The following is an 18096-nucleotide window of genomic DNA, read 5'->3' on the forward strand; positions in this document are numbered from 1 at the left end:
GTGGAGGCAAAGAAATCAATATTGTCGAATACATTTTACCTGCATGTTACATCTGGAACAGGCTCTTCAGTGTGGCTCCAACTGTTGAGCTGTTTTAGGTAATAGCCATTTGACAACTGCAAGTAAATACTCACTTAATCAGTTGATAATAACTCCTCTATATAAACACAAGCTCAGCGAAATTATTTTGTCTATTCAAGTGAGAGAAATGAACAGGAAATGCTGGGGAGGTATACTCTATCTGTGACCTGATAAGTGGGCAGCAGTCATGGAGGTGGAAGCTGCCTCTCCCGGACGAACGCAACAGCTGTTGTACAGGATGACAAAAAACCCAGTCCCCCGCAAACTGTGTAAAAAACTGTCCACAGATTTACATAGATTCAGTCCTTACGCATTTCTTGCAGTAGTATAATTAGTAATTCGTATTTATGTACCACATAGTAATCCAACCCACTTTGTGGAAAATAAACATCTTCAGGCATGTCTGCACTACGTCACCAGTGATTCATAAGGCAGGCTGTGGAAGGGTCAGTATAACTTTGCCAAATACCTTGTAGCTGCTTTTTGTGATATAATGGGGTAGAGAAAATGGGGAACCACATGCTCGCTCTTAACTTTGTAGACTTATGAAGGAGGGAAGTACATGGCCAAATCTTCATGCTTCTAACTTCCATCCCTCTTTCCTTTCCATCCTGACATATCTCAGAATACAATTTATTCCTTAATATGGTTCTCCTGCACTGTGCGGTACACACGTCTAAAATTTGTTCTTAACCCACTTCACTTGATAATAAACATCAATTTTAATCTATTAAAACATTATTTTTAATAATCTGCAATTTTTTCAGCTTTTGAATGTGGAAACTATTAGTCTCAGAAAAAAAATGAATAGTATCTTTTTCCAGGAAATACAGTTTCAAATTTGTATTGGGAAGCATTTTCACGGGAAGCTCCAGATTTCAAGATATTTAAAAACATAAAAAAGTGATCTCTAGGAAAACACACACACACACACACACACACACACACACACACACACACACACACACACACCACCGGTCAGGAGTTTTAGTATGTTGTTCACAACACTCCCCCCCCCCCAAATGTACAAAAATTTGTAAATATATGATTTTTTCATTAATTTTCCTTTGTCGACTGGACTACTATGAACACCAATGTACCGACAAAACACAACTGAACTCCTGTATAGAGAGTGCAAACATTACAAACATAAATCATTTTGAGAACCTTCCAGTATTGATTAATACTAAACAAGAAAAACAGTAATTGCTGGTGATCGGGTTCGAAGTGGCAACCTGCACAATGCCCTATTGCATGCAGCACAGCTCACACAATATCTCTTTGAGACTTGGCTATTGTTGTTCACTTTTAAAATGCTGGCACTTCTGTGACTTTTTTCATTTTGCTTTTACAATCCTCACAGGAAGTAGTTTTTTTTTTTCAGAAATCTGAGGCCACTACTTTTGTTGAATCTTGTGTTGGATGCTAATGTCTGTCTTCATCTATAACCACTTCTGACAGGTAGCATAAAACAATGTTCTAATCCATTGTTTCAACTGATGGGCTGTGTCTGTATGTCATTTTATTTACTAACATACAATCTCAGTATAGTGAATCAAACATCCTTTTTTATGTATTTGAGAAGAAGAAGAAAAAGATGAAGAAAGACTGGTTACAAAAATGTGGATTTAATTGCAAACTAAATAATTTTAGATTAATATTGCAAATTTTTCCATCCACTGTAAATGTGCTTTTTGTTTTCTAGTTACATCATAAAATTTTATCGCTGATGATAATTGCACCACCACTAGCGAAGACAGAATGAGCTGTATGCCTTTATAGAGAATGCATTTTGGTGGAGGTCATGGCTTCCACTCTACCAGAAACTATAAAAGAAGACCCATGCTTTTGTATTTAACAAACAGAGTTGTATGCCAAACGAAAATGTAGGACTCACCTGGTGACCTCAGACTGAAAACTGTGTCATAAACCAGATTGCAAAGAAGTCTAATGTTGTGGCGTGTCTTACAGCTGACTTCTATTGTGTCAAGTACTCTTGGAAGGCCACACTTTTCAGCATCTACTATGTTGATAAACCTGTTAAAACAAAATGAAAAGTTTAAATACAAATATAAAAAAACTGCATTTTAACTAGGACAAGGGAAAATCCTTTTTTACACTTACTTATCCCTTATTATCTGCTGAAGTTCTTCTGATGTTGATGCTGGATACTGTTCTCTCATGAGATCATAGTGTGTACCAATAATTAAGACAGGCGAGTTTGGTGCTCTAGCCTAACAGCAAGAATAATAATAGTTATTACCTTTAAAACATGAAACTATTTCTTAACACTGGTAATAATTTTTTCAGATGTAATTCTCATTTGCAAACACCTGTAAAGGCTAACCTGTATGTTCACCAGCCACTGTAAAATCTCGTTAATGCCCTTCTGTCCATCAGGGATTCTCCACACAACAAGATACAAACTTCTTTTGGACAGGAAATACTGATGTGTAGCATAATATTCCCTTTGACCTCCAAAGTCCCATGTTCTAAAACAAAAATAAATTAACAAAATATTACAAATTTAAGCAAGGATATATTTTTGCACCTTAAGTCATATATTTTATTTCCAACATCCATCACTGTAAAAGACAAAACCTGAAAACAACTGGTCCATAAGATGACTGCCCTCTTATTTTCTTCTCATAAATCCAGTCTCCAATGTCTACACCAACTGTTGACATGTTACATCCTCTTGCAGTTTTCACATTTATATTTTTATTGCCCATCCTTTTTGCCCAGTGCTGAAAAATAAAGGTTGGCAATGACTTCCAAAATTAAAATTGTTATCATTGTTAAGTAGAATATTAAGATTAAAGTATGCTCAGTTGCTGAGAATTACAGAGGAACGAGAAATGAACCACTACTGTATCATATAACATGATGTAGTATGAAAATCAAAGTATGACACCCCTATTTTTCATTACATGACATGCCTTATTTTTGATTTCCCACTTTTCTTAACAGTAGACAACATGTGAATGAAGAGTGGGGAGATAGATTAGATCTCACCACACGTGTAGTACGAAACGGAGGAAAGAAACAACGATAACGATAACAAAAACAACAACAATAACATAGTGCAGACACTTTTAACATGACAGTTATAGCTGGGAGGTTTTAGATCTATGATTATGTGACATATCAGCACAGGTTGGGCCTGAAGTGCCTTGTTTATGATATTTGCAACTTCAGCAACCAGTTTTGTGGTCACCATTACCAGAAGCTTGTGTAATCCACTTTACTTTGTTGTGTGCTGTTTTCTTTTCTTATTTTCAAACGAGTAATGGGACTAATCCTGATGCACCTACGGGTGCGGGTACAGCTTCCACAACACCAGAAAAGACTAATGATCCCTATGACCAGATGTCAGTTTCATTTCCACAGAAGCACAATCACAGATGTAGGCTGCCAACCCTGTGAGAGGGAGGTGTTCCTTGATCCCCCACACCCCTCTACCCTTCCCATGGAAGTTGAAGTTCTCATTTTCTTATGCCTGTGGACAGCTATCATGTTAAAGTGTCCTCACAATTATAATACATAGACTGATTAAACAAATCCAGCACATTAAAAATTTCATATGGCACTGATGACAGCAGAACGAGAGACACATGTGCAGATGTGTAAGATAAATATCCTCACTGCAAAGTGTCTAGAAATTGACTTTGTTTTAATACGAACTTTACCATTATGTACAAATTCAATAAGGCAGTGGACATTTGAAAGCCATGCAAATAACAAATCCCCTAATGTCTCAGTGATGTCCTACACTGCCATACAATCAAATCTTTCTCTGAACAGCAAAGATGAATGTTGGGTAAAATAACATGAAGCAAACACAAAAGTCTGAAAAGTTGCATTTATATGATTCTTTCAACTGACCTGTCTCATCTCATTTCACTTCACTTGTACAATATTTCATTCACTCTTTACTAAATGTTCATTCCTGGAAAACAATTACTGCCGTCTGTTTGTCACATATTTAGCACCCTATCACAACCTTCTCACGCTAACAACAAAGCATTTTGATTTCCTACACTGAAGTTTCTAAATTAATATCTACCTCAACAGGCTTCTTTTTGTATGAACCAGTTCCCTCCTGCCGCAACTGCTCCAAAAGAGAAGTTTTTCCAATTCCTTGGACACCAACAATCATTAACTTCATTCGTGCATATGGTCTTGCATCTTCAAGTACTGATTTCAAGTAACCAATTACATCCATTGTTTTATATTTCTTGGAATCAATCATAGATTTAAGTGGTTCCTGAAGACTGCATCCACGTGTATTCAGATTCCATAGTCTGGATAACAGACCCATCTGGGGTGGGAGTTCACAGATATCTGAAAATAAAACAGTATTTACACTAAAAATACAGAAAAAATCTATCCACAAAATATTTACGATTAAAAAGTAAACATTTAAGAAAATCTGATGAAGACTGGCATTTTCCGAAGTATCTCTTGCTGAAATTGGAGCAAACGCATAAGATGGCAGAGCTGACACAAAACTGTTGTCAAGTCTGAAGATAATGTTTCACAATAAATCATCAAAAACTAATAAGTAATAATAAACTATAGTAACATCCTAGCACTGATAACTATGGTTGCATTGGTGGTAATGATGGCATTTGCTGCCAGCGTATAAAGAAAATAATAGCAAAAAAAAGCATAGAGAACAGCAAACGAGCATCATGGCCTAGTCCTACTTTTCTTCCACTTAGTATATGATTCAACAGTTACAATGATCGTTTTTAAATTTCTATGGCAATTTCTCCTGTAAATTATTTCCTTTATTAAGTGAATAAATGGAAATAATTGCACTCTAATAAAACCATTTACTAAATGTGGGCTGGAAAATATGAAAATATGTGCAATTGTGAAAGACAAATATTTAAATGCCTGAAAAACCTTTTCTTTTTGGTTTTCTGAATCTGATTAACAGCAACAAAAATCATATTTTTATGCAAGCTATTGACACGCTTTCTGCAAATGTAATAAGACAATATGTAACAGTACCAATATATGATTAAGCTTTTCACTACACCAAATGGTCCCAGTTAAAATGTATATAAATACCTGGATTTCCACTGACGTTTAAAACAGATAAGTTACTCAGTTCATGGATGTTTTGAGGTATTTCACGGAGCTGATTGTTGCTAATATCCAACATACTCAAATTTGGAAACATAAGTCGATTCTTTGAACTGGCAGGAGAATTTAACAGGTCCTGAAAATAGGAAAAGATACAACCTTTTTTATTTATTTTCAAAATGATAGGAATCTTCTCTCCAGAAAAAAAACTTGTTTTTTGCTTACTGCTATCAAGGACAGTGGAATTCATAGTGCAAAGAAATGTGTATGACCAATCTTGTAGCACAACAAGTCTACTACATCTACAATAGTGAGAAAAATTATTAGTACAGTACTGAAATGACTTTCTTTAGGATCACACACGAATTTTAACAAATATACTAGTTAAAGGATCACATTCACTTATTTGTTATTGAAGTTGAATTTTCACTTTGTCACTGAACCTCAGGAACTTTCTCATAGTGTTATTTGTTTGTGGATTTAACATGTGCTGAAATAAGAAACTAATATTTATTTTCAGAAAATTAGATATGTTAGAGAAAGGAAGCACTGCCTAGTATGGTAAATGATAGGTTCACCTACGATGGACAAAATGAATGTTAGGACCTTATTGGAGGCACTTGAGAAAAGATGGTGCTGTCATAATGTCTAATGAACAAAATCCTTGGATGTTCGCGCTCTCTCTCTCTTTCTCTCTCTTTGAATCTGTTGTGCCAGAAAAATACAAAATTTGAGTAACTGTAATAACTGTAAAACAAGATAAAATTATCACCCTGCCAATGGGCATATCAACCAGGTCTGTCTCTGATCCTAGAAACTGACATCTCTTCACATGGAACCGGCTTAGTCTTATCACATAACTTTCCAAGTGGCCTTCACCAATTGCGTAAAAAACATTATTTCCAACATAAAAATAACATTCTCAAATGAAAAAGAGGCTGTAGCCTTTACTACTGGTGTACAGAAATTTAAAATGTTTTTTACATCACTATAAATTTCACCCAATTACAAAGCAAAAACCTTCCATTCCCTTTCTGGGCCAAAATTCCAACTGTCCATCAAACTGCACACCAGCTCCAATGCTGGGCTTTATATCTACCAAATTTTCAAAATATCAACAATTAGAAAAGGATAGATCGCTATTCGTCATGAAGATGACATGTGGAGTTGCAGGCAGGCACAAATGTTACTTACTAAGCTTTCAGTTGAAGACAAACACACACACACACACACACACACACACACACACAAAGATACACCTCATGCACACATGACGACTATCTCTGGCCACTCTGATCGGACTGTAACTCTTGTGTTGAAGGAAAGCAGCCATCAGGAGTGGGCATGAAAAAGGGAAGGATAGCAGAGCACAGGTGGGGGTGGGAAGAGCACTGTCTGGCAGTGTGTGCAAGTACTAGAAGGCAGCAGAACATTGCTGCCAGGGTCAGCTTTGGGAGGCTGTGGGGAGGTAAGGGGGGGAGGAGATGGGGAGTGGAACAGGAAAGGAGTGAAGAATGGGAAAAGACTGGTGGGTGCATTGGAAGAGAGTGGCATGCAATGAGGGTGAGGGGAGGAGGTGACAGAACAGAGAGAGCAGAAACTGTTGGGTGGAGCGTGTGTGGACAGTAGGTACTGTAGGATGAGTCTGGGATAATTTTGGGAGCAGAGAATGTGCTGTAAGTACAGCTTCTATCTGTGCAGTTCAGAAGAGCTGATGGTGGAGGAAAGTATCCAGATGATCCAGGTTGTGAAGAAGCCATTAAAATCAAGCACATTACCATTTATTACTGCTCATCATAACAATGCTCAAATGCAGAGTTATTACCTACATTGCCTATGGGACCAGATCCAGGGATCAATAGCAACTAAATTCTTACCTTTCAAATGGGCTGTGACATCAATCAACTGCCATAAGGCTTCCTCACCATGTTTCAGGATGTAGCTATAGCTAAGAGGCAAGATCCTACTTTCAGAAAAGCACTGCCCTATACGCAACAAGCTAGGCCAATCACACTATCAACAGCACAACAGTCAACCCTGTGTCAACATTTTGCAAAGCAACAACTTCAAGCTTTCAAAAGTGTGCTATTCTTAATTTATGAGAATGAAATATGCAGGGTTGTTATACCATACTCTTTGTTATACTGCATTCTTAACTTACTTCATCAATTACAAGTATAAAAAATATTTATAAGAAGACTGTTGATTGAACCAAGCTGGATGGGGACATTACACACCTCATCCAGCATTGCCAGGTACATAGAACGCAACAATCAGTGCCTTCGCAAACATTTTCCCAAGGCTGGAGCCCAAGCAAATGTCCTGATGCTGATTTAAAGGGACATTTCTTGGAAGCCATGTGGCTCACTGGAATAATTCATACTCCTGCTTCCTATGTGTGCTTAAGTTAACAGCACACTGCCATGACAGCCACCACTACGACTTTACTAAATATCTTTGCCACTGAGGGTACACGCAATGCAAGACTGATAAATGGATTGCAACTTACAGCAGCCACTTTAAAGTGCATCTGCACTTGCAACAACATGAAACATCTAACCATGCCCCTGTATCACCCTGCATACAATAACACTGCAAAGACAACTGTGCATATTTTTAAAAATTCAGATGCTTAATAATTTTGTGTTACCACATCTGCAAGAAACTTAAATAGTTTTCTACCATCATACAGAGTACCACCTGTGAAGGCAAGCTGATTCACAGTCAGCCTCACTGAATGCTCACCAATTTACTGTTCACACCAATGATGGGAGTGGAGGACAGTGCTACACCATCCCAAGTTGATATGCGAAAGTGAGCACAAACATTTGGGGTCACACCAGGATGAAACCAGAGATCTACTGCGGCTCGTCTTGGCCATCAGTTGGTGATGGTTGAAACATCTCGGGATCAACTGTGACAACACCAGGATCAGCAGTGCTTATGCTATCTGAGCCAGGTGTCATGAGCTCTCAGCAGGTAATGCAGCAGCTACCATTCAGTAACTTTTGACTGACTGTTCTCTTCTCCTATTCGGTGGCAACACCCATTTAAATGAAACAGCATCTCCACAGCCTTCTCACTCAACGGATGTCCCAAAGCAGAAGAATGTCAACCATTTCCACCCTACCTACGCTACACATGACAGGCATACTCCTTGGACTGGGTAGGTCATTTTAGGAACTAAAGGCCATTTCAAAATAGAGGATGGGGGTTGTGATTAAGGAGCCTCAGTATACACTGACATGGAAAATACATCACTGCACTCTGTAACTGCTGTGATGTGGGCCAGGTTCCATGTGCGCCAGCAGGCTAGAGTCTGGCATAGGCCACTTCAGTATTTACTCATGCTGCCTTTCCACACTGACCTATGTGTGCGTTATGAGATGAACTGTCTGACTTCTTGTACTGTGTTTGGTTTTCAAAATGAGCTATAACAAAGAAATGGAAACTCATTCTCTTTCTTCAAAGTGAAATAGAATAAGCTGTACAGACATATTTGTATCAGACACCAAAACCAGGAAAGGTGGAAGTCAAGTTCACTGTCACCTCTGATGTCTATTTGTTCACTGAAAAGGGAATGAAGGAATCAAAAAAACTATTGTTGTTTGTCAAGGACACAAAATTAGTACAATACAGTTCACTGATGATGCACCAGTGATAGCCAAAAGTGAACAGGAACTGAATCAGTGCTGAATTTAATGGAACATGTGCCAGCTGCAGGTTAAGATATGCACATAAATCAGGAGGAAGCACTACAGGTGGACATGTTGGAAGGCTAAATGTTACAGCCTGGAAAAAGAATGTACAAGGGATACATACATTTTGATATCTGTGAAGCAGAATTGATAAACGTGATAGGCACATGCATGGCACAGAAGAAACTACAGCGCGAAAAAGTCTTCGACATGAATAAATAGTGGGTCATGTCTAAGAATGTAAATTGTGCCTGGTTTTGAATGTATTAACATGAGTTAGTAATCAGTAAGGAAATTCCTGAAACTAACTGCAGTTGGAGGTAACCATCAGCAAGTACGTGACAAGCATCCAGATATACTCATAATCAAGTTCCTTTTGAACTTATGTCACATCAGGTCACAATTCATTTTTTATGTTAAAGCATTTACCATGATATGATTGTGACTCTGTTACAGTGAACTATATATATTATATTGCAGCCTGATTTTATTATTATATTTTAACAGTAGCAGGAGGTGGGAAATTAGTTTAGTAAAATTTTCCTGTTTGTATTTGAAATGCCGCCCCCCCCCCCCCCCAATTTAGTGACTTGGAAATATGGAAGCAACAGAATAAAAAGTAGCAATTTCTCAGTTGATACCATGGTGTTCTTCTGTTAGTACTGGCCAGCAGCTTGGAGTGCCAGTATCACTGCAGCTGTCAAAAGGTTGCATTTTTTCACCCTACAGAATTTCATGATAAAACCATATTCATTTGATGTGTTTGGATCATGTTCTATGTGGAAATAAGTGTCAAGTGTTTCTACAAAAGTTCTGGGCTTGGTGCTTCAAAACAAGAGCCTAGAATATTGAATTTGTGGTACCTCATTTGGTGTTATCGTAAGGAGAAAGAGAATTAAATTTCACTATAATCTAAATATCAGCACAGAGGCTATGTAGTTAAAAAACAGCCAATGAAACACTTACCTAGGTAAGTAAGAGATTAGGATTTTAAATCTATTCTAATTTTTTGAATTCTTTCAACATAATGTTATATCAATTCAGTAGTTGCAGAGTGACCATACCCAATCAGTTTCATCTTCTTCAGATACAGAACTTCCCCCATCATCATCTGTTGATAACTGTATACGGCTAAGGTTGTTGTCAGAGAGTATAAGTGTGCGGAGGTTGTCAAGTCGAAGATGTCGCCTGTGTGTGCAAACATAATTCAAGATGGTACTTCTTAATGATCGTCGACCTGTGGGAACAAAGAAACTTATTACAAACAAGTTAAGAAAGCTTTCAGGTGTTTCTATTTATTAACTTAGCAAGTGACTTCATAATCTCTCGGCAGCACATGAAACATACATACAGCATACTTCCATCAGGCATTGAATGATATATTTATTTGTGAATGTTCCACTGCATGTCATATTAATTAATACTGATTAGAATGACTTGCCTGGCATTAATGGTATTTTTGTACTTCCTTTCATACCAGCATCTACCAGAGAGTAACAGGCAGTTACTGAATGCTCACTACCATCAACACCATCAATCTGTGGTAAACTTGGCCAGCAACATATTTGGTTGTGTGACACATCTAACTGCTTAAGTGAACTTGGATACGATGTGATGTGGCTCATACTACGGAGGCTGTGAAGTATTAACAACATTTTGTATGTTCATAGTACAATGTGACAACATTAATGAATAAGAGAAGCAAAGTAGCCATGACAAAACTACAAGAAAAGTGCAAAAATTAAAATGACATTACACCACTCCTGGAATTCTATTCGTTACTCTTTTGTTTTTGTCATGATTTACAGTGACAAATATTTACATCTAGAAATACAAGAGATTTCAGAACAAGCAATACCTATTATAGCTAAGGTTCAGTCTTGTCAAATTTACAGCCAAACAAGGCAGTGCTATTGGTACACCAGTGAATAAATTATGTGCCAAATTTAAAGCTGAGAGCTTTGAGCAATTCTCGTCATGTTCTTCATCTGTGTGCATGATCTGCTCAGTCACCTCCACACTGCGACTCCATATGTTGTGATGAGAAACATCCAAATGTCTACAACAAACAAAAAGAGGAAATGCATAACCACATGAACTTCATTTTTAGTAGTATTACTGATAAAGGAAAGCAGTATGATTAAACCAGCAGAAAAACAGTGCTATTTACAAAGTTGTTTCATTTTAATATGTAATTTACTACATCGAAACATACAATATACATGTTGATTGCATAAACATGTCATCAATATCAAAAATAATGGCTAAGAAAGAAGGTGAAGGGAAGTAAAACCATAACATATGAAGAGGGAGATAGTCCACACAGGAGGACGTAATGAATATGAATAATGTGTAATGTGTAATGGGTAATGGAAAGAGGAAGTAGTGAGTAGGGGAACTGGGAGAACGAAGATAAAATAATTAATGAGACTGAAAGGAACAAAACTAAAAAAGGTAGGAAATGGGATTAAGGGCAAGGAAAAACTCTGCAATATTTTAACTATACATAAGATATCATTTACTAAAACACAAGGAAACAAAAAAATCTGCAGTGGCCCATGAGCTATATAAACTTATTCTAATTACTGAAACGAAGTCGTGGTGCAGAAATAGAAAAAAGGGAAACTGTTTACAATTCAAAATATCAATATGGATCTGAAAGTCAAAATGAACTGATTAAAAAGAAACTGCACATTCATTCACAGAAAACTTAGTTTCAGTCAAAGACATATTGTATTACAAACATTCAAAGACTAATTGTGTTATATGATTGTCAATACGAGTTCGTGATACTCACTCGACAGTTTTGGTTTTCATGAATGTTGAGTGGAAAGTTTGCGCATCAAGGAGATGATCTTCACTGCTAAGGTTCAAGTCTTCTGAAATTTCTGAGCAACTGGTCGATTCTGAATGGTCACCATAATCAGCTACACCAGCTGATTTTGTACCATCACTATGCACAGGACTCTGGGCTTCAGTATGCTCCTAAATAATTTTAATACACATTTGTGTAATTTTAAATTTACAGTTTTATCAGAATATTTTCAGTCATTGCATAATTTTTTACCTCTGGTGGAGATATAGGAAGTTCTTTCAGCAGGTTAAATGCGGCGTTCAGTTCTTTCAATTTTGGAGCTCTCCACACAGCATATGGTAGCTCTTGCAATTTGTTATTTGAAATATCCAACGTCACAAGAGATGACAATTTGAAAATGTCATCACTAATAACTTCCAGTCGATTATCCTGCATAAGTTTAAAAAAAAAATTAAATTAAATTTAAAAAAATCTATAAAACAAGACGTTTCTTCATTTTTTAATCGGAATACATAAATGTACCTAACAGTATGTCACTATTTATTTTCACAGCCTCTCAGCGTTGTACTTCTTACTGTCTTATTACTCAAATTCCACTTTGACCATAATTCTTCTTTCACTAATAAATTCATCAATAATATCTTGCTGTTTCCTTATTAATAAATGTATCAATAGTTGTTACACAAAGCTATTTAAGATTGGTGGTAAGAATTCCTAAATAATACATAACAGCAGCCTAATACAGTAATGTAATTAAAGAAACAACAGACTGAATCTTATACACCCAGAGACAGAATGTATGTTGTTTCAAAATATCCTGGCACATTAAATCTGTGTAAATTGTTGATGGTGTACAGCTACCAGCCACAAATTGGTTTCATGTTACTTTACTCACAAAGTACTGTTACCGTTTTCAAATTTTTACAATTCATCATCAGATGGTTTTTTCAGACAGATCAAATATGTGGGTCAAGCTGAGGCTTCTATCCACCAATATGTGTCTCCTATTTTCAAAACTCCATAAATGCTCTATGGAGAGTTATACTTTAACAGGAATATTAGTTAATTCTTTTCTTACTTTGCTTTGAAAATCTTTTTGTTTCACTCATTTACAAAACTGTAAAAATGTGATTTCCTGCACCATATTTGATGTACATTTTAAATATTATTTTTCCTTTTGTTAATGAGACAAAGAAATAGGGAAGAATAGAGTTTAACAGCCTCCAATGATGAGGTTGCTGGAGACAGAGCAAAAGCTCAAATCAGTGAATGACATGGAAATAAATCAGTGTTTTACCACTTGTTCACATCGCTGGTTGCAGGCAGAATGGCATGCAGTAATAGGGGGTGGAAGGGTGGCAGTGTTCAGGGGTGGGCTGTAGATAACAGTAGAAGTGAGGTAGGAGTGTGAATGTACCATTAACATATTAAGATTATCTGGAGCAAAGCTTAGTTCATTTGCTCAATGGAGGGGGAAGAAAATTATCGTGGTTTTTTTAAAGAAACATAAGTGATTTAGGAAAGTAGAAATAAAAATATAAAACGGATAACTTGCAGATCTTACAGGGGCTTCCACAAGGCTCTTGCAATTTTTATGCTCAGATTCCAATACATTTACAGCTTAATGGTACTAGTACTAACCACAAAAATATTAAGTGTGACACACACAACCACAATACGAGATAGAGAAAATATTTCCCTGAACACTTAGTAAAGTTTCACTCTCCACAAAGGTCTTTAACAAGCTGTTGGCAGATTTAACAGTACAGGTTCCAAAGTCTGTACAATATCAGAAGCAAATTAAAATTGCATCTTATTAGCTAATCATTCTGAAAATGTCTGATTATCGAAATCCAGTAATTGGACATTTGTAGTGGAAAAGTAAGACTGTTCAATGTAAATTGATAAAATGTTATTCTTTCACAAAGGTCTGTGGAGTCAGTAAATATTCATTTAGCATTAGCACATAAACAGCTTCGTAACTGGGGAATTAGCAGCTTCTTCTGAAACAGGTTTCCTTCTAGTTTTATAAAGTTATTTCTAGCATGTATAAGGATGAATAACATATAATATAAGCATAATTAGTTTGTAACAGTGACTTGTCTTTGTTAAAATATACTTTGAGTTATACCATACCATGAAAGTTTTCCTTTAATATGGTGCATACTGAACACGACAAAGAATGACTTAAGACTAAAAAGCACTCCATTCAAATACAGGCCTGGCACCTTAACTGCTATACATCACGCTCAGTCAATCAGTGTGTTAATAACTAAAGCAAAAGTTCTGTTTATTCTGTATAGTTGGTCACCTGTAAATAGACTTCCTCCAATACCGGTGCAGTATATCCAGTTTTTCTAAACTTATTATTCTTGTTTCCTCCTCCTCGTGTTGGAGAAAGTGAACCTGCTTCATTTGGGCATGGTAGTCTTTCAATTTTGTTCTGAGCAACATTCAAGTACCTGCAATAGGAAAATGTATATATTAATTGAAAAGCATTTCAGAAAAAGGATTTTCTACCAAATCTGATAACAACACAGACCAGTTTTAAGAAGCAAACAGGATAAAGATTATGGTACATGAGTTAATCTTGAAGAAGTGTTTCAAATCAAAATTACCAAAGAGTATTTTTCAGGAATCCAGTGGAACTGATGCTCCATGTTCATACACAATATTTTGAAGATTGGTCAAGACATCTTTATAGGGTGAAACAAGTCATATTCTTATGTTCATTACCTGGACTCCACCTTGACTGTATAGTAATGTTGCTGTCATGAAGTTTTATACACCCACATTGCTGTTGTGAAGTTTTATACAGCTATTTTTAACTCTTGCAATGTTCTTCGATGAAATACACATCTCTTTGAAGTTTATTGTCTGTGTCTGATAAAATTATCAGCAAGACATCAATAAACCGAGAGCAGAAGTCAAAGGCTTGGTTATTTTTAAATATCTTTCTTTGTCCATTAGGTTTTCCAAGATCCGTGCTTTCTGTATTCTGTAATTATGCTATCCCAGAAACTCTTGAGACTGCATTAGAAGATTAGTCTTGTTATGTTTTATTTTATGATTATACTTTGAACCTTGTGCAGTGGGTGCTTATCTGCAATGCTGTTTAGGTGAATAATGTTGTTGTTATTTCTTATTCTTCCCTTTTAGTTTTCTATGACACAAGGAACGAATTTTGACTATTTGTTACCATGTTCTTCCTATGTATGACTTGTTTGTTATGCCATAAAATGTAGGATAATAAATGGCATACTGGCTGGATTTGATTTTGCAGGCAAGGCATGCTTCTATGCTTTTTCAGATGTTTTTCTCTAGGCTTTGCTCTGAAGTTTGCTCCAAACAATCAATAAAAGTCCTCTCCCTGCTATGTGACCCCACAGTACCCTCTTATACTAAAAAGACATGGCAGTATGTTCAAAGTAGCTATACAAAAAAATTGTCATCCTAGTCAGTTAATAGATGGAAACATGTTTACTTCAACTTCACACATTCTGACATGCAAAATGTTCAATACACTGGCTCATTACAATATAGATAACTGGCTACCCATTATTATTACTGCTTCACTCAATTCAAAATATACTAACTAATGATCTTACAATCAGAAGAATTCCTTCTTTCCAAGGTTAGAAAGCTCAGAATGTTGTGGTGTTACAGCTACTTGTACTTTCTGACACTTAATGAAATCATGTGGCAGACCTAATGTGTTGACATGAGTCATGTTGATATAGAGATCAAAAGATCAAAAAGCTTCTTCTTCTTCACTAGTTGCATGAAGTCCATAACATTACCCTGTCAGCTGATAATATTATACTTTCTTTCCTTTCCCACAGACCTTCTTTTATTTTCTACTCTTTGTTGGAGATACTAATGACAGTTGCACTGTGCTCCATGGAGCTGCTGTATCCTGCATTCGATAGGATTTTTGTAATGGAAACAAATTTAGTTATCTGTAAATAACTGATAGTGTATCCTCATTCAGACATTCTTCAGTAACATTAATTAACATATGGCAATCTACTTCATGTATTGGCTTATGTTTCAAGCAATTATAATGTTGTCTTTTGCAAAATTGGACCTATTAATATTTTTATTTCCTGGCTTTCATGTAACTCAATGCATTCCATATTTTCAGGATTATTCTATGGATTTTCTACAATTATTTTATAGTTTACAGATTAGGGTAAAGTATGCAACATTTAGAGACAATGTCACTTGATGAATTATCCACAAATTAAACTATGCTTGTGTAACTTCAATTGTGTTAAGTTCTTAATCATAAACTTCTATTTGTTTACTTAATTATTTGAGTATAATGCCTGCGCAACATGAGCACCTATTCCACTACAAAAACATTAAGACAAGACAGATTGCTACTTACTGTAAAGAAGACACGTCAAGTTGCAGACAGGCATGATTAAAACACACTCACTTATAGCTTTTGGCCATAGCCTTTGTCAATAAAAACACACACACACACACACACACACACACACACACACACACACACAGAGAGAGAGAGAGAGAGAGAGAGAGAGAGAGAGAGAGACAGAGAGAGAGAGAAGTAACACACCTCAGGCACACACTTTTCTTGCATTGTTGATATTTCTACCTGGAGTTTCCATAGTTTAATAAATGGAAGATGGTCAGTATTCTTGAACAGAAAATCCACAGTTGTCAAGTACTGTACTAGTACTGCAAGTCTAAAACAAAATAATAAGTCCAGTACACACAAAATCAATAACTCATTGCCACTGAGGAAATTTTAGGGGCTTAATTTATCAAAAACTGATTTTGTTATCTGTTATTCGTAAAATATTAGTATAGCATTAGGTTGCAAAGAACATACTCTAGTATTGTCTGTGGAGCTCGTATAAAGAATACTAGTCATAAGAAAGAAAGGGGAGGAGTAAACTACTGGTTGACAAATCAGCTCACTTTCAAGATAATATTAGGGCCATATGGTTTAATAGAGAATGGAACCTTTGAGATAAAGTGATGGGCACTCCCTAAAAACCTAGATTATCTGATAGACAGATCAGACTCGTTTGAGATCTTAGAGCAAATCACCAATCTTATACCAAGAAAATACTGAATGCAGTTGTATCTGAAATAAAGGAAAGTCCATACTTTCACCATTCCACATCCCTGAAATACTCATGCTCAATCAAATTTACACAGCACATTGTACATGTGTGGTACTATGGAAATAAAAGTTAAACACACAATTTTCTTAACATACCTGAGGCTATGAAGTTGAAAAATGACTAGAGGTAACCAAGTAAGTGAATTTTTTGACAAGTCTATCCTTGTGATTGCATAGAGAACAATATCTTGATTCTTTGGATTTAATTTAAGCTTGGGATTGACATTCAGAGCTGCATCAACCTAGAAAAAAAAAATCAGAAAAATATTAAAACTGTGCTGATGAAAATAAGCTAAGAATATGAAGGTGAAAATACACTATATGACAAAAAGAGTGAAGCACTCAGAAGGAGAGGCAGAAAACAAATGAACCTTCCTGAGTTGAGAGGACATGTGGTGTTAACTCAGTAATTACAACATAGAGTCTAATTTACAAAGAACTTGGCAATACTCACTTATCAGCACGACACTGCACCCCTCTAGCTTGGATGCATGTTCTGATTCAGTTGGGAGGGGTGTCAAAAGCCATTGCATCCTTTCCTGAAGCAACTGGTCTTTGATATCCTGGACATTGGTACTAGGACAGAGCTGACATCCATGCTGGTGCCACACGTGTTCTGTTGGGAACAGAACTGGAGGTCTTGCTGCTCATGGGAGTACCTCAACATCACACAGACAATTCATAGAAACACTTGACATATGTGGATAAGCCTTGTGCTATTGCAAAGGGCATCACAATACTGTTGCATGAGAAGTGAGACACGAGGATGCACAATATCAGTGAGATACTGTTGTGCCATCAGAGTTCCATCAATCACTACCAGCTGTGGCCTGAAGTCATGCCCGATGACTCCCCAGAACACACTGCCAGAAGTAACACCACTATGTCCCTCCAAAGCATTAGAATAATGGGACCTCTCCCCTGGCTGTCATCATACCAGCAGATGACAGTTATCCGGGTAATGCACAACCATGATTCATTTCTGAACACAATACAATGCCATTCATCAGCACTGCAAGCTTCTTGGTCACAGCACCACTCCAAACACAGCTATTTATCTTGTGTTGATGGCAGCCTATGTGTGGGATGGAATTCCTTGGCCCAGCTATTGCTAGTCTCTGGCTAATGGTGCAGGATGATACAGAATGTGACTGAGAGACCGTTACTTATTCTCAGATGGCAGATTAAGATGTGAAGGGGTTACGATGTACCTGGCACACAGTATATTGATCTTTCCTTGTGGTGGTCTGACT

At 36.6% G+C, this 18096-nt stretch overlaps 1 protein-coding gene across 1 annotated transcript in view; it reads right to left on the minus strand.

The window, feature by feature from the left end:
* Positions 1 to 18096, minus strand: part of LOC126176520 (leucine-rich repeat serine/threonine-protein kinase 1) — a 389495-nt gene that overhangs the window by 98760 nt on the left and 272639 nt on the right. The window contains exons 13-25 of the mRNA XM_049923710.1: positions 16940 to 17085; positions 14000 to 14150; positions 11941 to 12117; positions 11671 to 11858; positions 10732 to 10932; positions 10339 to 10508; positions 9938 to 10110; positions 5161 to 5311; positions 4148 to 4425; positions 2683 to 2828; positions 2429 to 2573; positions 2206 to 2315; positions 1979 to 2118 (exon numbers count right to left, since the gene is read on the minus strand). Of these exons, the coding sequence (XP_049779667.1) occupies positions 1979 to 2118; positions 2206 to 2315; positions 2429 to 2573; positions 2683 to 2828; positions 4148 to 4425; positions 5161 to 5311; positions 9938 to 10110; positions 10339 to 10508; positions 10732 to 10932; positions 11671 to 11858; positions 11941 to 12117; positions 14000 to 14150; positions 16940 to 17085 (2176 nt within the window). The remainder of the gene's footprint in view (positions 1 to 1978; positions 2119 to 2205; positions 2316 to 2428; positions 2574 to 2682; positions 2829 to 4147; positions 4426 to 5160; positions 5312 to 9937; positions 10111 to 10338; positions 10509 to 10731; positions 10933 to 11670; positions 11859 to 11940; positions 12118 to 13999; positions 14151 to 16939; positions 17086 to 18096) is intronic.

This window comes from Schistocerca cancellata, chromosome 1, assembly GCF_023864275.1.
Source record: "Schistocerca cancellata isolate TAMUIC-IGC-003103 chromosome 1, iqSchCanc2.1, whole genome shotgun sequence".
In the NCBI taxonomy this organism is placed as follows: domain Eukaryota; kingdom Metazoa; phylum Arthropoda; class Insecta; order Orthoptera; family Acrididae; genus Schistocerca; species Schistocerca cancellata.